The sequence below is a fragment of the Prunus persica genome, chromosome G1 (assembly GCF_000346465.2).
Source record: "Prunus persica cultivar Lovell chromosome G1, Prunus_persica_NCBIv2, whole genome shotgun sequence".
NCBI classification, from domain to species: domain Eukaryota; kingdom Viridiplantae; phylum Streptophyta; class Magnoliopsida; order Rosales; family Rosaceae; genus Prunus; species Prunus persica.
The window spans coordinates 42,645,494-42,666,212 of NC_034009.1; the positions used below are offsets into that span (position 1 = coordinate 42,645,494).

General features: G+C 36.6%; 4 protein-coding genes across 5 annotated transcripts in view; 2 read left to right on the plus strand and 2 right to left on the minus strand.

Moving 5' to 3' along the window:
* Positions 1-2,684, plus strand: part of LOC18792926 (RNA-binding protein 38) — a 9,642-nt gene extending 6,958 nt beyond the window's left edge. For both annotated transcript variants that reach the window (XM_007226194.2, XM_020560957.1), the window contains exon 6: positions 2,280-2,684. In XM_007226194.2, coding sequence (XP_007226256.2) covers positions 2,280-2,356 — 77 coding nt within the window. In that variant the 3' untranslated portion in view covers positions 2,357-2,684. The remainder of the gene's footprint in view (positions 1-2,279) is intronic.
* Positions 6,993-8,371, plus strand: LOC18794021 (protein TRANSPARENT TESTA 1). The gene is made up of 2 exons (XM_007225028.2): positions 6,993-7,443; positions 7,832-8,371. The coding sequence occupies exons 1-2, from the start codon at positions 7,033-7,035 to the stop codon at positions 8,291-8,293; spliced, it is 873 nt and encodes a 290-aa protein (XP_007225090.2). The 5' UTR covers positions 6,993-7,032; the 3' UTR covers positions 8,294-8,371.
* LOC18791495 (7-deoxyloganetin glucosyltransferase) lies at positions 10,556-12,639 on the minus strand. Its single transcript, XM_007222365.2, has 2 exons — positions 12,063-12,639; positions 10,556-11,765 (listed from the first exon to the last, which is right to left on the minus strand). The coding sequence occupies exons 1-2, from the start codon at positions 12,571-12,573 to the stop codon at positions 10,816-10,818; spliced, it is 1,461 nt and encodes a 486-aa protein (XP_007222427.1). The 5' UTR covers positions 12,574-12,639; the 3' UTR covers positions 10,556-10,815.
* Positions 18,026-19,978, minus strand: LOC18788923 (7-deoxyloganetin glucosyltransferase). The gene is made up of 2 exons (XM_007227412.2): positions 19,246-19,978; positions 18,026-19,132 (listed from the first exon to the last, which is right to left on the minus strand). Exons 1-2 carry the CDS (start codon positions 19,754-19,756, stop codon positions 18,192-18,194), a joined length of 1,452 nt encoding a protein of 483 aa, XP_007227474.1. The 5' UTR covers positions 19,757-19,978; the 3' UTR covers positions 18,026-18,191.

The window sequence follows — 20,719 nt, forward strand, 5'->3', positions numbered from 1 at the left end:
TTGTCCCACGGAACTACCAACTCAGGGACACATTTCAGAGTGAATTAATGTAAATGGAGTAGTACACTTGTTCGTACTCAACGGGTAGGGCACACGGTGACTCTTGGCCAAAATACAAGTATCACATGTGAAGTCAGAGTCTTTGAAACCTGAGAATAAATCTGGTATAAGATGCTTCATATAACTAAAAGACGGATGTCCCAATCGACGATGCCACAACCAAATTTGCTTTTGTTTGCTATCAAAGGAATGTGTCACACTGTTAGCCACGCCGGGACTGAAGTCATCGACATAATATAGCCCCCCTCTCTTAGTACCACGACCAAGAATCTCCTTAGTGTGAATATCCTGAAGCAAACAAAAACTCGGGTAAATGAGTACACAACAATTCAATTGTTCAGTAAGCTGACTAACTGACAACAATTTAGTGGATAAAGATGGAACAAGTAAAGTATTAGACAGTGTGAGAGAGGATGAGAGTGCAACAGTGCCAGCCCCTGTCACAGGATAAGTAACACCATTGGCATTTGCAATACATGTTCGTCGAGGTTGTGTAGTATTCAAAAAATCATCAGGATCAAACGTCATATGATCAGTTGCACCAGAATCAATTATCCAGCTCTTGGAATCAATCTTATCGGAAGTATGGAATCCATAACCAGTACCATTACTGGTCATATTGCATTGTCCTCGATCTGTAAGAGTAGCCCACCAATCGGGGTAGCCATGCGATGTAAAACAAGTCTCACAAGTGTGTCTCGGATCACCACAATATGCGCAATTTGGTCCATGTGTCGGGGTCGTTAGTCTAGAAGTCATAAGCTGTGCAGCGGAAGAAGCATAGGATACAGGTTGAGTAGGAATTTGGATCGGAATCTGAGCATGAGTCGGGGCCGGAGTCGGAGTCGAAATCGGAATCGGGGTCTGAATCATAGACAAATTCGAGGTTGGGGTCATCATCGAAGTAGGGGTCGTGGTCGTCTTCGGAGTCGGGGTCAGGGTCGTCGTCGTCATAGTCGGGGTCGGGGTCGGGGTCGTCAAAAGAAGATCCTGATTCTGGATCGGGGTCTGAATCATAGACAAATTCGGGGTTGGGGTCATCATCGGAGTGCGGGTCGGGGTCGTCTTCGGAGTCGGGGTCGGGGTCGTCTGGGCACTCAACTCAACGATGGTTGGTTGAGAATGAGAGAAGGAGTCGGTGGTGCTACCTCCATGAGGGTTGAAAAAATCATCAACCCTCATAGCGGCGGCGGAGTTTTGAAACTAGAGTCAGCAATTCCAAGATCGCCGCTCTGATACCATGCTAAAATATGAAAACTATGAGAGAGTATTTGTTTGTGGGAATTTTCTGTGTATTCTTCTCATTGTAGGAGGTCATATTTATAATACAATGAAACCTGAATGGGCAAGTAAATAATAAATTCCTAAATCTATTTACAGTAGGAAATCAGGAATTAAAGTAAATCAATTACAATTATAATAGGAATTCTTGGTGTGTAAGGAAAGTAAGTCAATATCCACAAGTCACGCCAACAGATACCTGTGGTTTTGAGTGGTCATGCCTGCAACAATTTTGATAGTCATTTTCTTTTTGGTCCGAATCTTAAGTTTTAATAAACCCCACTCTTGGTCTGACATTAACCCCACTCTTTAAAAGCACTTAAATACAAATTTTTGTCGAACGATGTCTCAGTACTGCGTTACAATCCATGATGTGTCATGCTGAAAATATGGACCGTCCGAGCTAATATTGACATATAGTACAATTTGTCCTTCTAGCACCAGAAGATATATAATTTCCATGATCTTCTCTTTCCTTTCCTTAATCTTTCAACTTCTATAAAATAAAATAAAAATTCTATGTCTTCAACTATTTCATACTTAAAGATTTGTTTATCATTGACATGTTCCGAGTAATTAGTTTTTTCTTTCTAAAATTTTAGCTACTGAATAATGTGGTAAATGATACGACAATATCTTATAGTTGCTAGAAACAAATGAAGTTCAAAATACGCCCAACAAAATAAATAAAGTACTGAACATTTGTTGAGATTCAAAATTTTAAATTAAGTTTATCACGGTGTTTGTAGCATTGCTTTATATTGTCAGACTATTAATCATCGCCATTGATTTGGTCATATATGAAATTGTCTTTCAATGGGTGTATTATTCTTATATATTAGGGCAAACAACTGTGCTCTTAAAATTTCTTTCTAAATTGCTGCTATATGTAGAGCATGTGCTCATGTGGAAATCTATACTGTTGTTCTTGGTCTCAGATTCACAGAATCCACAACATGCGTCTACAGAAACAGAAGCTGGAGTTGTTACTTCAGAAAGTACTCCAGATGCCTAAAAGGACTCGTTGATATATACATGATTTCATGAAAAAAATTTCATTTGTATAAACTTTATAATTAAAAGGTCATGTTCTCTTTATCAGCCGATCATTATTTTCCGTTTGGCAGCCATTCATAGTATTTTTTGGGTCGAAATAGGTGAATACTGCTTCAACATTTCTTGTGTTCAACACAGCTATTATGTGGCAAGAAAAAGATTATCAACTAATCAACCAACTCATGCATTTTTTTTGGTCTATTCCCTTTCTATATTAATTTACTTTGTTCATTTTTAAACTGTATCATTTCTCCAGTAAAATGTATGAAGAAATTTTGTTCTGGGCCCGTACGGGAAGTTAATGTCGAACTTGAGCCAACACGTCTTACGCAATTGAGCAAAATGTGCAACTCAAAATGTTATGTAGTGGATCTTCATATAGTGGCTTCTTCCAAACGAATGCACCATTTGTTACCATATGCATCGATGTTCACAGAGCATTGCTACGCTTACCAAATGACATAACAGTATGTAATTCATTCCAATCTAAATCGGCTATGAACAGGGTCGGCCTTGGGCCTAGGCACCAAGGGCGATGCCCAGGGCTCCAAAATTTATATATACAGAGAGGTTTCGTTGAGGGATTGTAAGACTCACTCTATATTGTATTTCACTAATTCAAACCTTCTTTTTATAGATATTCATTCAAATTCTACAAAAAAAAAATCACTTGAATATAATATCATTTGACCATTCAATTAAATTATTAAAAATTAAGAACTCTTTTGAAGCACTGTGTTAATTGATATTTTGTTGGTTTCAATTAGATGCCTTAATGATTTTCAATTTATCTCATTTTTTGCAAGGATGATATATGAATGAAGACTTGAAAAATAGATGGTTTGGATCGTTGGAGGAAAAAAAAAAATAGTAAGGTACCCTAGAGGGTGTCCCTCAAATAAAATAATTTGAGGAATCCCTCAATGAAGGAGACTGTTTATATATATAGGGATCTCTTAGTCTTCCTATCTTTGTGCTTCAATCTCTCACTGAAAAGCTCACACTTTAAAATAAAAAATAAAAATCTAATCTTTGTCTTTGAAACTGAAAGTGACCAAGAGAAGAGGAGCATGAAAGTTTAAAAAACAAACTAGATTTTTGAATTCTTTAAATTATTAATGTTAATAAGTTGGGAAATTTTTTGAAGTTTGTAAAATGGATAAATGTTTTTGGGTTTATGTAATTTTCTGAAGCCTGTTTATAGGATTTGAACTGTCAGAGTCTCTCAATACCATTTCATGTGTAATTAGAGCCTGGGTGATGAAGTAAGAGCATCTCCAGGAGAGTCTCCAAATTTTAGTCAAATTCTAGCTAAAATAGCTAAGAAGCCATTATGGCAAACTACTTAAAAGGTGCTTCGTCCAACAATGCTCTCTATTTTAGCTAACCTCAAATATTTTATTATTTCTTAAAATTTAAACATTTAGTATACCTACTTTTCCAACTGCTAGTTTACTAGTCTTGGATTTTTTTCTTGCTAGTTTAAGTAATCCATTTAGGTTGATCCTTCAATAGATGCCAACAATGCTCATACACAAATGCTAATCCCATGAGTTGTTGATACATTTCTTTTGCTTCTAAGATATGTACAGCATTTTAATAATCAATCAAACAGTTTGTAAAAATACAAATCATTTACAGTGTCAAAAACACAAATCATTTACAGCGTCAAAAACACAAGTTATTTACAGTGTCAAAAACACAAATCATCATACACATCAAGTAAGAAATTTCAAAAATTTCTCATTTATTTGCAATAATAAATATACATAATGACTAAATTTGATTGTAAAATTTTGGCAAGAAGATTACCCTGTCTTGTTCACAACAAAATTCTTAGCTCTTTGTGGTTTCTTAGTGGGTGGTCTAGTTGGAACAATCACTTGAGGCATGTCATTGTCCCCTTCATTTTGGTTTGCAGTTGTGTAACCAAATGTTGAATATGTATTATCTACAGAATCCATCTACATATATAGCCTCATGACATTAAACCACCGTTAAGATTATTCTTAAAATACATTTTTGTAGAGAAGCACCTCCTAACAAAAACTAACGAGAAGCTTTGTGAAGCCACCCATCAAACAATTTGCAGGCATAGTTAAGTTCAAATCAACACAAACCATAAAATGCATTAATCTGAACCTTGCCTAACTTGAAATGGTTGTAGGTATTCAAAACTTGGCAAATCAAGTAATTTCAAACACTTCCAAGCAAAAACCTAGAAACCCATATACAAATTTCAAACCTAGAAATCCATACACAAATTTCAAGTATAGTTTAAAAGGAATTTTCAAATTTCATCTGGAAAGACCACTTAGAGTTCAAAGAGAGGTAGAGAAACATAGAAACAAGGTGAGAGAGACTTCACAGAGAGAAGACGATGGAGACTTTGAAGTTTTGAATTTGAATTTTTTATTGTTGCAACGAGATGGCTTGAATTTCTCTCTCCTCCTTACTAGATGTAGCAAGCCAAAATTGTGTTCTCCAAAATGGCGAGAGAGGTAGCGACGTTGCTAGAGTGTTGTTTTTCCTTCTTTTTCACCAAAATAACTAGGGGTGAGAGAATAAAGAGTCTTCTAAAGATGCTCTAAGGTAAGCATGTTGAGGACCTCGGCTCCTTCTCAAAAATAGTCAATCAATTAACTAAGGGAAAAAGCCTAATTTAATTTATGGCTTTGAGCTTTGGGCTGCCCAAAAGTTAAGGTCGACCGTGACTATAAACCTCATTTATTTCTAAGTGTACACTTTAACATATGTACATATACAAATTTGAGTATAATATTTTTGGTGTTTAAATTATAAGAAGGTTGACATAATTTTATGTGCATTGTGTAGCCTTACGTAGAGAGAGAGAAAAAAAGAAGAAGAAAAGAATACACGAGGTTTATACTCTACGCGTTCATCTAACCCCACACTTGTGACAAGAGATCAATTCTCAAACTTTGCCTCTTTCGGAATCTTCATGACTAAATATACACATACACAAAACTAAGGATGACGGGTCTCTTTCATGTTATGGTACAAGATTTGCTCTCTTAAGAACCTCATTTGCATAAAAATTTGCTATTAGTTTAGTGATGTTTCCCTTTTCAATATTGAAAGAAATTTCATGTATCAATCAACCCTCATTTGTTAAACTTAAAAGGAGTGTGATTTGCCTAAAGTTAAAACTTTGAAATACACTTCACCCAACTCGTTCGGCCCACAATTGGGCTTCAGCTCAGCCCTTGTTGAGTTGAGTAAACTCTTCTATTAGAGCACCTCCACCCCAAAGGGGAAGGGCAAGGCAAGGTTCCTTTGTCTTTTTTGTTTCCACCCCTATGGGCTAGGGCAAGGGCAATTACTATTCACATAAGATATGAGCAGATGAATTTGTATAGAGTTTTTGGTGTGGGAAGTAAAGAATATGGATAGGTATTTATATATATAAAAAATTCTAAAATTCTAGGTATTTTTTTCAATTTTTTTTATAAAAAAATTTTGGTTGTTAAGTCATCATTGTGTTAGCAGCCTTCGGGCAACAGCCCAGGCAATTCTTGCCCGTGGGCTTGCCCCAGCTGGTGGGTCTCACCCCTTGCCAGGGCTGGACCTTGCGCACAGGAGGGGGTTTTTGGGCCTGGGGTTGGCTTTTTCCTGCCTCTGCCCCTTGCGCTGGAGCTGCCCTTAGGAGGTGATCAAGCTTTGAGCTTGAATTTTGGCCCAGTACTAAAGTTTTTTGGCCCCTTTTTTTTGGACCATGGGCCAGTTGATCCAATAGCCCTCAAACTTTTTAGTTGATGTTTTTTTTTTTTTTGAAAAATTTATTCAGTGAATAATTTGCCTCCTACGTCTCACAGTCTACACAATGATCACATAATGGCTTGATGATGTTGATCAAAGTATATTGCTTTTGCTAGCTATCACATGGCTAGTTCAGCATCGAATGCAAAGAAAACCGCATGCATTCATTCTTCTCTAAGCTATAGAACTAGTACTACTGGCTTTACTGCTGTGGTAAATGGTAATTAATTGAAAGATAGCATGTCAGCTTTCAGAAAATAAAGGTAGCTAGGATGAACGACTAATCAAACTATATAGCTAGGTTAAGTAAAACTTGCACGTAATGAATATTGATTGAAATGTCCACATGCACATCCTAAATAACTAGAAATTAATGATTCACCCTGCAACTCTCTCTCTCTCTCTCTCTCCCCTCTCCCTCTGCTCTTCTGTGTGTGTCTGGTGTGAGTTGACTGTTGGGTATGTACATTTGCAGAGAGAGAGAGAGAGAGAGAGAGAGAGAGAGAGAGAGAGAGAGTGCATGATGATACAAATTGCCTTAGATTTTCAACCCTCTGTGGTGCAAATGTTGCTAAATTCAGATGACAGGGGCCACAGAATTTAAGGTTATTTCCTTCCTTTCCCCAAAGATACACACAGTGCAGACAGCACATAGTTATGACCCCCTCAACAATGGTTCTTTTCACTCAACTGCAATATTCTCCAGCCAACCCCTTCTCTCTCTCTCTCTCTCTCTCTCATGATTACAATGCATTCATTTCAAGCTATGATCTCATTATAAATGCCTTGATCTTAAATCAATTATGTTGCACACCATTCATTCTATGTAGTTTTAATAATTAGTGCTCTTATAATATGGAGCCCTCTGAATTTTCATCTAGCTCCTCCCCCTTCTTTTCTGCCAATGATCATGTTGAGACCCTCAATCTTTTTCCAAATTATAAGACCCCAAATGCTTATCTTGAACCTCTACCACTGATAAACTGCCTGCTTCGTTCACCTGAGCATCAGGTGCCTAATTACCATGATGAAAACCCTAAAGCATGCAATGAAGATCATAAAGAGGATGAAGTCACTGTGGCCCTGCACATTGGCCTTCCAGAATATTCAGATGGCTCTATGAACTATTTGAATGAGAAGGAAGATGAAAACAATGTGACAGCACAAAAATATTGGATTCCAACTCCAGAACAAATACTCATTGGCTTCACCCATTTTTCTTGCCATGTCTGCTTCAAAACATTTAACCGCTACAATAATCTGCAGGTACGTACGGTTAGTTGTCTAAATTATAATCTAAGTCTCTTTCGAATATTTGGTACAAAATTTCACATATATAAGATACATACACACACAAATGTTCAATATATGAATCCCTTTCACAATTCGGTAATTAAACTGAAGTCTATTTGGTTGGCTTGGAGGGTTTTGGTTTAATACCATATATTATTCCTTGATTTTAAAAAGAAAACCTTTCGAGCCAACCAAACGGACTTCAGTTTAGCATTCGAAACCCTCAAGCCATGCTTTGGTTTGATTAACAACGTTGGAAAAATTTACTACCTGAACTTTAGAAGTTTCCTTTTATATGTTCTTATTAATTGATTTCACTATTCCTATGCTTTTCACTGTCATGTCATCATTCCCATGGAAGATGCACATGTGGGGGCATGGGTCGCAGTATCGAAGAGGGCCAGAGTCACTGAAAGGAACACAGCCTCGAGCCATGCTAAACATCCCATGCTATTGCTGTGCAGAAGGTTGCAAAAACAACATAGACCACCCAAGAGCAAAGCCTCTAAAGGACTTTCGGACCCTTCAAACACACTACAAGAGGAAGCATGGCATGAAGCCCTTCATGTGTCGCAAGTGTGGGAAGCTGCTGGCAGTGAAAGGAGACTGGAGAACACATGAGAAGAATTGTGGCAAGCGCTGGCTTTGCATTTGTGGTTCGGATTTTAAGCACAAGAGATCACTCAAAGACCATATCAAGGCTTTTGGCCATGGCCATAGACCTTTTCCACCTAATTCTTTTGATGAAGTCAGGGATCTTGATGAGGATACTAGTACCACACCATCGTTGTTTAAAGGCATGTCAAGTGACACAACCTCTTAACGCAAATGAAAATTTTGTGTTCCCCTCTTGAACTTTTTATGATGAAGAATCGTTGACGAAGATTTGAATGAAAAATTCTATGAGTTTGATACACAAATCAGTTGACTATTTCCATGATATTTTCCTTTCAGTAGAAAACTGTGGTGTCATGTAATTTAGAGATCATATTTGTAAGGGAAATTCTGAAAAATAGCCAACTTCTCAGCACTGTAAAGATTTTTAAAATAAAAAAAGGTAAAATTTGAACCATTTTAACTAAAAAAAGACTTAGAAAGGCAGCATGGGAATTAAACTTGGCCACCAAAAGTTAGGAAACAAACATCAACTGCGCTGCAGCCTGCACACAATGGTTAGCGCTGCACAATAAACTTGACTTTATTGTGATAAATAGTTTGTTTCAACTTTCAAGCCCTCCTTGATGCGAGACCCTAGGAGGTCGCCTCATGGGACTCCCTTCAGGGCCGACCTCTTGCTATTTCTTAGAGCAAATAATGTTTATAATAATAAGAACTTACTATGTATGTGTCTAGCTCTCACGTTACACTACTAAGAAAAACAATGGGCTTGTTTATTGGTCTACAAAAGGGGTTTGTATTGGCATTTTTGGTGCCTAATATATCGAAGTAGTAATTTTTAGTATATTTGGTACCAAAAAATTCAATACAAACCCCTTTTGTGAAGAACCTATCATGTTGGCGAGTGTAAAAGTTTCTTTTCTACTTAATTAGTTTAAGATCCATAAATTGATAATATTAGTGAGAAACACTTACTTTCAAGAGAGTTAAAAATTTTTGAACATTTTAGAATTCCTTAACACTCTCAAATTTCCTCATCCCATGTGCATGACTTTAAGTGTTTTTCTAAATTATGAATTAGACTTTTGAGAGGCTTATTTGTGAAAGCCATTTCTTTTTTCCCCAGTTACAAGTACTTGGGCTTACAATAAGGCATTATTGTGCTTTCTCAGGCATACACAGGAACTTTTGTGAAAATGGATGCTTTAGTGAGGGAACTTGGGTGGACGATGAGTGGCAGCCTGGCAGGTGCTGGGCCAAAGCCAGCCAACATCTGTTTTCTTTTTTCAATTGTATCCCAAGGTACAAAAGTGAAATTTAAAGTTTGCCAAAAACTAAAGGGTCACGAAAAGTAAAAATTCAAAGAGGGATGATAGAGACTCAGGTAATGGTCATAATAATGGATAATGCTCTAAATTACTCGTATCGATAAATGAAAATTATAGGGAAAAAAGGTATCTAAAGAGTACAGCCGCACGGCTATACTATTAAAAAAAATTAGAGAGAACCGAGTATAGTCGTGCGGCTATACCATTGTTTAAAGAACCGAGTATAGACGCGTTTATTTTTTAAAAAGACCGCAGCGCTTAGTCTCTCACGTGTAAAAACAGTATAGCCGTCGGCTATCGCCCGGCTATACTAGTTTAAAAAAATTTAAAAGCTCGTATAGCCACACGGCTAGACTATTTTAAAAAAGCAAAAAAAAAAAAAAGAAAAAAAAAAGAGTACCTGCCTATCCATTAGCCTCTCACATTCATTCATAGTTAGTAAAATACAAAACGAAAAAAAATATGAATAAAATACGTATGTGTTTTATCCGGTAAAATTTTGGCAAATTACAACTTTAAAGTATGGCCACTATATTATATTTTAATATAATTCATATACATTTTTAATATATATTATTTTTATTTAATAATTTGTGAGAATTATGTGTACAATACGTGATTTTTGTGTGTCTTATTGAAAATTTTGTATTAAACACGTGTATTAAACATGAAAAATACATACGTATGTGTACGATACGTGTATTGTATGTTGGTTTTTTAAATACGTATATTTTACCGAGTCTTTAAGACGTGTACGAAAAACAGAAGTATTATTGAAAAGCACATACGTGTTTAATACAAGTATTAAACGGGAAAATGCTAAATTCTTTAAACGGTAAAAACTCACGAAAAGTAAAAACTCAAAAGGAGACAATAGAGACTCGAGAAATGGCATAATAGTAACAGATAATACTCTAAACTACCATTGTAGACAGAAATTTCGAGTACCAGAAGAACTTCTTTTGAATTTATTTTAAAAATTTTATATATTGGAGGATTGGAATGCAGGACTTCGAATTCAAGTGTAAACACTCAACCCATTGAGCTAACATAAAATCAAAAGTTGAAATCACATAATTGATGTCCCTTGCTTGATATAGTTTCTTGCCTTTTTGATGGTTTGCTTGTGACATGGAATCAAAATTCGAAATCACATCATTGATGTGTATATTGATCAAATGTTCCATTTTAAAATTACAAGAGTTCGTGAAGCATTATTATTAGATACGCCAACTTGGAAAGCAAGCACATAAAACAAACAAAAAAGCAAAAAGGAACTTCTCATGACCCAAGAAATTCAAAAAATACACAAAAGCACATAAAAATTCAAACAAAAAGGAACTTCTTATCAGGAACAAGATGATCCAAGTATGGACTGAAACAACTAGTTAGATTCTAGTCAATTCAGATTTCTTGGAGAAAGAAGAACCCGGTTAATCATGTTGTCCAAAGCCAAGAATGATAACCCATTTGGACCAGTAGCGGCCTCCTCTGCCAACTTCTTCCATTCCGTGGCTTTCTTCCTCATCTCTTTGCCCTTCTCTCCCTCCATTAATGTTCGCACAAGGTCCTCTATGTAGTTTCTTTTAACATCACCCTCTATCTCTATGCCTACGCCCCATTCTTTGCAACAGAACCTGCAATTGGTTTGTTGCTCTGCAAAGAAGGGCCAACAGATCATGGGCACTCCACCACACAAACTTTCAAGGGAAGAGTTCCATCCACTGTGTGTCAAGAACCCTCCTACAGCTGGGTGGCTCAGGACTTGTTCTTGAGGGCACCAACTTGAGAATAGACCCCTTTCTTCGGTCTCTTCCAAAAACTCCGGTGGAACCACAGCGGATTCTCCAAGAACAAGGTCAGGCCTTATAACCCATAAAAAGGCCTTGTTGCTATTTGCAAGTCCCCAAACAAACTCAATTAGTTGCTCAGATGTCATGACTGTGATGCTTCCAAAGTTGACATAAACCACAGAATTTGGTTCTTTTGAGTCAAGCCATTCAAGGCACTCTGTTTCTTCTCTCCATAGATTTGATTCAATCGACTTCAAATTGTTATAATCTGGTGGAATCTGACTAACCTGTAGTTGAAGGGGTCCAATGCAGTAAATAGGTGGTAGCAAAGTCGAAAGTGCATCCAGAACTTCAAGCTCTAAGGCGTCAAATGTGTTGAAAATGATTGCTGAAGCTTTCTGGGCTCGTTCGTACTCACTCACAAGATATTTCAGCATGATGTCATTTGGATCTGTGGTTCTGACGAAGGTTGGCAAGTCCCTCAAACGAATATGTCTCATGCCTGGTATCCAATCTATTACAGTATCTAAATACCCATTTGTCAAATAGCTGGCATCTGCAAATCAAATAGGTCTTCTGAGTCAAACATTCTAACCAAAAAAGAAAAAAAAAAAAGTTAACAATTTTATTATGTAGTGTCCCCAAATGACCAGTGAGGAATTTGAAGTAAATTCCTCTTTTTTTTTTTAATTGATTATTTTTGAAGATTGAAATATTCTTTTATTAGACAAATGCGAACGTTGTTAGATTGAATATATAGTATACAAGAGTCAACTTGATTACTATTCAGATTCACATTCTAATAATATAAATATTGTTTGACAAGTGAACGTTCTTGTCAGTATAATAGTACCTTTAAGAGGAATTAAACCCTTTTCCATCAGAGGGAGATACTGAAGGTAACCCAACGAGCCACAAGCACTCGTTGTTTCGAAAAGAACACAGGGAATGCCAAATTCTTGGGCTGCATCAAGTGAGAATGTCATGCCACCATCAGAAACTAAGCAAGTAACTGGAGGGGAATGGGGTAAAGAGTTAAGCTTTGATAAAAGGTCTCTGAAGGGTGCTAAGCAATTTTTACTAGTGGAAAGGCATAGGGATGGTATGTCTTGGGTGGCGTTGTCATCAGATGGAGGGAGGCCATCAGGAATGGTCTCGAATTGAAAGGAGGGGAGGCCGTCGAGAGAGTTGGGACCTCGAGATTTAAGGAGGCGTTTGTGGTTGAACTCTGTGTTCACAAAGGTTATATGAAAACCTTTGTAGTGGAGGAGCTTAGCTAATTTCAGCATTGGGGTTATGTGACCTTGAGCTGGGTAGGGTATGCAAACTGCATGTGGCTTCTTTGTCAAGGCAACAGAACCCATTCTCTCGTTTCTCTCAAATCACACACAAAACCTATGGAAAATAGGATATGCTATGGTGAAGAGCACCTGCAGTTTTATAGCAGTGACATACAATGTCAATAATTGGTGGTCAATCATGGACCTGGACATGTACATTGTATTCTCTGATCAACTTTGCCACATTTTTAAATCATGACCATTCCTTTTATTTCCATTCCGCACCAATCATGTCTAATTAACGACAAATCGTTATGTTCTTCAATCTAGAATGCGAGAAACGTGTGAAACAGAACATGTATAATCACTATATTCCTCAGGCAGATGTGAGCCATACCCAAGTTTGGCCAAGCCCAAAAGCAAGACTTGTTTGGGCAAGCTAACCTCACGTTGACGTCAATAGCCAATTTAAATATTAAAAAAACGAGAAAAAAAAATGAAAAAATTCAGAATTTTTTATATATAAATACCTAGTCATATTCTTCACTTCTCACACCAAAACTCCATATAAATTTATCTCCTCATATTTCATGTGAATAGTTGTTGCTCTTGAGTTGCCATAACAATGGGTGGGAATGCATAAAAAAGATTTGCTAAGGCAGTCACTATTCATATGAACAGTAATAGTCCTTGTCTTTTGCCATGGCAAATGGGTGATAGTACTCTAAGAAGAGGGACATTGCACCCAACGAAAACTAGGTCAAAGCATAATAAACATGAATGGGCGAAATAATCTACGCGAAACCTAGCAAATAATATGAGGCATAGTTGTAAAAACTAAGGATAATATAGTAAATTAACAATTTTTCATATTAAAATTTTTTTTAAATCAAAATCAAAGTAAAAACATGGTCCTATTTTCACGAGACACAAAAATCAAACTCATTTTCTCTTTCGTAATTTTAAAGTTAAAAAAAAAAAAAAAACAACTAGTGTATCGGCTAAGTAAGATATGAGGAACAATACGGCTTTTTATAAATTCAGCCAGATAACTCATGGTGTGGTTACTAATCAGGAATTGGAATTCTCATCAGGAATTGAATTCCACTTATAGAGGAATCCTGTGTTTATTTCGTATCAAGGAATTGAAAAGTGAGTGGGGTCCGCACGAAATTAGGATTTGAATTCCTAATTTTGGAGGAATTCAATTCTTGGATGGGAGGTGATATTCTAATTCTTGGAGAATTAACCCATTAGGAATTTATCTTTTTTACCCATTATATCCTCACACAATTTTCAAATTTTCAAATTTGCCATCTACTTAAACCCAACAACTAGGACGATTTAGTAATTAGTACCACTCATACCCCAATTCTATATGGTTTAGTAAACAACTTCAATGAAAATCTGAAATCTAATTCTCCTTAATCCAACTCTTCCTCAATTCAATTTCTTTTAATCCAATTACGAATAAACATGCCATCAGTTGCTTGTTCGGCCTGGTGTCTGATATTCATTATAAGTTGGGCTGAGCCCTTTTGGGCTTGCCTTGTTTTGGAACTTCTTTTTTTATTTTTCTTTTTTGTGCTTAATATATTTTTGTTGTACAGAAAAAAAAAAAGAAAAAAAAAGAAAAAGAAAGTGATAACAGCACCGATCGAGCTTTCATGAAAGCACATGTATTCATAGTACAATTATAGAGAGAGCACGTCATCTTAGCCAACTTGCATATTAATCCAAAAACCTGCCAAGGAACATGGTATGCAAGCAGTATCACCACTGGCACCACAGATATCTGATTTCTAATGTCATGCTATGTTTCATACGGCAGATGGATAGGGCTTTAAAGCACAAATCAGATCTTCCAAATCTCGGCAAAAATTTACCTATTTCATTGCATCAGCTCCCAAGAAAATGCCAGTCCTTGAGCCATATTAGACATCCATTTCTTTTTGTCGTGCTAAATATTGAAAAGCCAACATGGAGTGGACCACCTAAGAGCAAACAAATCCTTTAAGAGTCGGTCCATTTGGATGGAGTGATTTCAAATTCCGGGAGTTTGAAGAAATTATAAGGTTAAATTTTTTTATTTAGATTATTACGATATATGTATACTAAGATTTGAATAAGAATGAAATGACGAAAACAAATGAATTATTGCACATAGTCATTTGAAACTCATTCCGAATATACTATATTTACGGCTAGTTATCTCAAACACATTCGATCTAATCTTTTCTTTCTGCGACTTCCATCCAAACGGAGCCAGATTTCGGGCCTTTCAAACGCACTACAACAGGAAGCATGACATTGACATGGAAGCCCATTACGTGCAGCAAGTATGGCAAGTAGTTGGCAGTGAAAGATGACCGGAAACGCATGAGAAGGAGCAAGCGTTGGATTTGCATTTGTTTTTGTGGTTCAGATTTCAAGCACATCACTACAAAAAGTAAGTGGAAGATGTTGACATATATGGAGAAATCTCCAATGCTGTCTATAATTATTGTTAGGTTTGAATAATTCTCATGGTAACAAAAAATGTGAAGACACGGATGCCAGAGAACGAAAGACAAGGGCTGCATGGAAATTATTATTATATTTTGGTCGAAAGATGGAAATTATTAGAAAAAGTACAAATAAGTGCCCGTCACACTCCAGACAAGTGGGCATTTGCGTGAGATTCCACTCCTACATGCCCTTTGGAGGAGGGAAAGGTTAAAATTTGTTTGAGTTGTTCTTCTTTATTTTTCCATTTATCAACATGACTTTCTACTTATAATTGTATTTTGAAGTGAGAATTAGTGCTTAAAACATGGAATTAATTAGTGGATACAAGTGAGGTCCGAAAGAGAAAAGTGAACTCAGTTTGTATTTTAGTAAATATATGGAAGAAAACTCCATTTAGATCCAAAACTTGAATTGGAAAATTTTAATTTTATTTCCTGATACCATTTTCGGTAAAATTCTACGCGTCTCAATTATACAACCAGCCAAATTAAGCTAATACAAACGGTTTGATTGAGTTTTTACACTAAAAAAGTTAATCTTAAACGAAACTGAACCAAATAGCAATTATTCATGAAAGCTACATAAACCGAATCAAACTACCTATATTAATCTTTGTTTTTTTTAACACCTAACATTTTCTGTATTGGTTATTATCACCATCTCATGTGTTTGTTTCATTCCATAATGCACCTCCTTTTTATTATTAAACTTCTCCATCTTCAATGGAACTAAAATGTTTGCTTAATTATTGTTTATGCCACTAGTTTAAGATCTAAAGCAAACATGATATTATATTACAGTTCGGATAATGATCAAAACCGAAGGTGATAATGTATTAAATTGGCGTGATGTTCTAGGTGTAAACTAAAGTGAACTAAACAAGGCGGATCCCTTCAAAGCGCCGCTGATTGCATTGCATGCATAAGATTGTGATGCAACACTGGAGTCTGGAGAGCCATGAAGCCAATGCACATTAACACTGGAGTCTGGAGAGCCATGAATTCAATGCAATGTGCATTGGCTGTTGGACTAATTCGTAATAAACATTAGATATTAATTGATGATCTGACGAAGCCGTTCATAAGCAATGAATATGTATATTTGTGCGTTATAGAGTGATACGGTATCATCACGTCAACTAGTGATATTCTCATTTAAAATTTGATATGTATCAATTTTAAAAGAAAATTAAAAAACAATTACACATGAACTTTGTCTTTCAAGTTCACCCTTCAACATTAATTAGACCTAATCCCTCTCCCACCATCTCTTCTCTCTTTTCCCTCGCCACCCACCCCAGCCTTTCTCTCCCTTCTCCTCCAACATCACCAACCCCTCTTTACCTCCCTCTCATTAACGCATTAAGAAAAAACCAAAAATCTTGTCTTGAATATATATGTGCAAATCAGAAATATTCAAAAGCATCTTCTATGATGATAAGTTGACAACCCACAAATGAAAGAAATGTAATGATGGATGTTTTGGGCAACCAAGTAACCTGGTAGACAGATTGCCGATGGGATCTTGGTGGGACACTGCTACAATCTTGTTTTCTTTTTCATGTTTTTCAAAAAAAGTTAAATAAAATTTATTCAGAGTAAAGTTAGAAGACAAAGTACAACTATGAAAAAAATATAATTATTTTTTTAAAATTGACACGTGTTAGATTTTGAGTGGGAGTATCACCCGTTGACGTGGTGATACCATCTTATTCTATAATTTCTCCTGTGCATAAAGCCATATTATATTATTAGACAACTATATATATATATATTTTTTTTTTCTGCAATGAATTTAAGCTCAATCTCAGTAGAAACTATTATATTTCGTTTGGTGGTTCGGATTAAATTAGATTAGAATTGAATTTAAGCTAGTTCTTATTAGTCTTATTCATTTTTATAAGATACAATATGTAGAATGGTTGTCCATTTTAATAAGATCATTTCCGGAGCACCGAAACAATTAAGACTATAACCATTTAATTGATATAGTCCAGTACAATCCCACCCAGGGGCAGTTCTACACCTAGGGCAAGGTAGGTTGCTGCCTATCCCAAATTTTTCAAAAAGGAAAAAATACCCATATGTAATAGGCCAACCCATGTGAAACATACAAACCTATGCCCACCCAAAAAGCAACCCACATGTATGCATAATCTAAAATTTCTCTCCTCCTTAATTATCTTCTCTTTAATTTCCTACCTCCAAATTTTAAGATGTTGTATATGACAACATTGAATATAACATATTTTAAATAGGTTAGAAGTTATGTGTTCTAATCAATTTTAGGGTTTACTTAAGAATGAATTATAATTTGTTGACTTTGTTGAAATTAATTAGGTCTTTGGAATTTTGTTGAGATGTTTGATTTGATATTGGTATTGTTGAGAAGTTTGATTTGTTGTTGGTATGTTAATGTTTGATTAAAGTCATTGATGCTATTATGACAATTTATTTGATTTTTTGTTGGGATGTTGGATTAAATAGGTTATCTTTTGGGATGCCTATGCCTATGCAATCTTAGTTGGGATGCCTATGCTAGAGTTTCTTCGATCTTGCCTGATCGTTAGTGGAGACATACATGATTTTCTTAATTTTAATATTAGACCACTCTGTTATTGTAATGATCCTTTTGTGGCTAGTTTGTATTGACCTTTTATGGCTAGTGGCTTTTTTGGCTGAATTATGAATGCAATCATAGAATTTCTCAAAAAAAAAAAAAAAAAAGGTTATCTTTTGTTATATCGGATCACAATCTGAACCCCAAGAAAACAAAGAATTTTTTGGATTTTTTTTTATAAGAAAAAGAATAGGTTTTTTTTTTTGGCTAAACTTTTATTTATATATAGAGATGTATTTGAGGGTAAGACTTATTACGTCCCCCTACTAAAGTGTATATTTTTATGTTTTTTTTTTTTTAATGAGATTCACTCATAACATTGAGTTTTTAATGTAGACTTCGCCCAACTGAATTTCGAATCTTGAATCCACCATTAATCTCACCCACTATACACACATGAAACTGCAAATTAAGAACAGAAATAGTACCCTTTATTTAGATTAATAGGCAGTTGAATTTCTCAAAAGCCTCGGCAAACGGTACATATTTTATTTTTTTTATCAGGAACTGGATGATCCAAATACAGATTAAAACACCAGAAAGAAAAAAAAGAACAAGATGGAATTGAATCAATTCTAATCTCTTGGGGAAAGAAGCACTTTGCTAACCACATTTTCCAGAGCCAAGTAAGACGACCCTTTTGGGGCAGTGGCGTCCTCTGCCAACTTCTTCCATTCAAGGGCTTTCTTCCTCATCTTTTTGCCCTCTTCTCCATCCATCAATGTCCTCACAAGACCGTCAATGTAATCTCTTTTAACTTCCCCGTCTATCTCAATGCCTATGCCCCACTGTGTGCAGCTGTACCTAACATTTGTTTGCTGCTCTGCAAAGAAAGGCCAGCAGATGAGAGGCACTCCGCCACACAAGGCCTCGAGGGTAGAGTTCCAGCCACTGTGAGTCAAGAACCCTCCAATGGCTGAGTGGAGCAGAACCTGTTCTTGAGGGCACCAACTTGCCAACATACCCCTCTCTTTGGTCTCCTCCAAAAACTCAGGCGGCACCACAGCGGTTTCTCCAGCAACAAGGCCAGGCCTGATGATCCACAAAAATGGCTTCTTGCTATTTGCAAGTCCCCAAGAAAACTCAACCAGCTGCTCATTTGTCATGACTGTGGTGCTTCCAAAGTTGACATAAACCACAGAGTTGGGCTCTTTGGTGTCCAGCCAGTTAAGGCACTCTGTATTCTCTGCCCACAGGTTCGATCCGATCGCCTTCAAATCATTGTATTCTGATGGAATCTCGCTGTATGGTAGCTGAAGGGGTCCAATGGAGTAAATAGGAGGTAGCAAAGTGGAAAGGGCATCCACAACTTCTTGCTCCAAGGCATCAAATGTGTTCAAAATAATAGCAGAAGCCTTTTTGGATCGCTCTGTTTCAGACACCATATAATGCAGCATGATGTCGTTTGGGTCTGTGGTTCTAATAAAGCTAGGCATGTCCTTCAATCTGACATCCTTCATGCCTGGGATCCAATCAATCTCTGTATCCAAATACCCATTTGCAAAATCCTTGGCATCTGCAGATCAAATTAAGAAATCAATGGAACTAGTTAGCTAACACTCTTTAAGTTTTTTTTAAAAAAAGTGAACTTCTGTTTTTTTTTTTCCCTGAATGATTAATTGATAGTACCTTTAAAAGGAGTGAGGCCCTTCTCAATGAGACGGTAATACTGAACGTAGCCCATCAAGCCACAAGCACTAGTTGTCCAGAAAAGCACTTCTGGGATCCCGAAATGCTCTGCTGCATCAAGGGTGAAGCTGGTGACACCATCAGCAACAATACAAGTCACAGGAGGGGAATCGGGTGAAGAGTTGAGCTTGGTCAAAAGCGCCTCGAAGGGTGCCAAGCAGGTTTTACTAGTGGAATCGCACACCAAAGGCAAGTTGCGCCTGGCATCGGCATCAGCCGGAGGGAGGCCGTCGGGAATGGTTTCGAATCGAAACGAAGGGAGGCCGTCGAGAGCGTGGGAACCTTGGGATTCAAGCATGCGCTTGTGGTTGAACTCTGTGTTCACAAAGGTTATGTGGAAGCCTTTGTAGTTGAGGAGCTTGGCTAATTGCAGCATAGGGTTTATGTGACCCTGAGCTGGGAAGGGTACAAAAACTGCATGTGGCTTCTCTTTGGAGGCAACTGGACTCATTTTCTCTGTATGATATCCTAGACAAAAGAGCTGAAGGGAAATGGAGATGATGGGATGCTAAGAGAAGTGTAAGAACTTGCAGTTTTATAGTGGTGAAGGGTCAAGGGCTGCACTGTGCGGGCAAGTGCTTCTTGACCGTTGATGCATTTTTCGGATTCTCTATCTGTTTTTTTAAGATAAATTGAGTGCCAGTCATTCCTCGTGGTATGATTATTATAATCTCAGAGATCGACCTTTCCAAATGAGTCCAAGGCCACGGTGTCCAGAACAAATGCTCGCACAACTACTGCCTGATTAGTGTGTTAGATTGGAGACATTGTCGCATGGCAAGTGTGAAATGTGTGAAATGTATGTAGACTTCAAAACGCACACAAGGTTCAGTCATAATCAGAAGAGAAATGCTGGCCGGCAACTTTCATAATTTCATGGGCCATACTCTTTTAAATAAAGATGTAGAAAGTCTTTAAAAAAAGGAGAAGTTTTAGAGAATAAATTACATTGGGAAAAAGAAAAAGAAGTTTCACACTTTCATTTTTTTCACTTACACTCGTGCAAAGATAACTAGTCTTAAATGATTATTCAGTAATTTATAAAATAAAATAAAATAACAAACTATGCTCCTGTGTATAAGGTTGCATTTTATGAAGAACAAACATTATTTGTCACCATCAATTATGGATGTTATTACTTTTTGGTTTAGTTTAATATTGAAAAGAGGGAATAAATACATGACCTTGGTTATAACTTATAGGGACAAATATTCTAAGTCACTTCAGCCCCTTATAAAATTTCAAATTTGACTAAACCATATCATTTTTCATCTTGACTACCCTACAATCTCATTAAATCTTTCTTTTTCCATTTGCCTATGCTAGTCACCAGTCATTAGAAAATCCTTGTGGCTGGATGTCGAAGAGTCTATGCCAATGCCCATTAGTTATTCCATTTGAAAGAACATGTGCT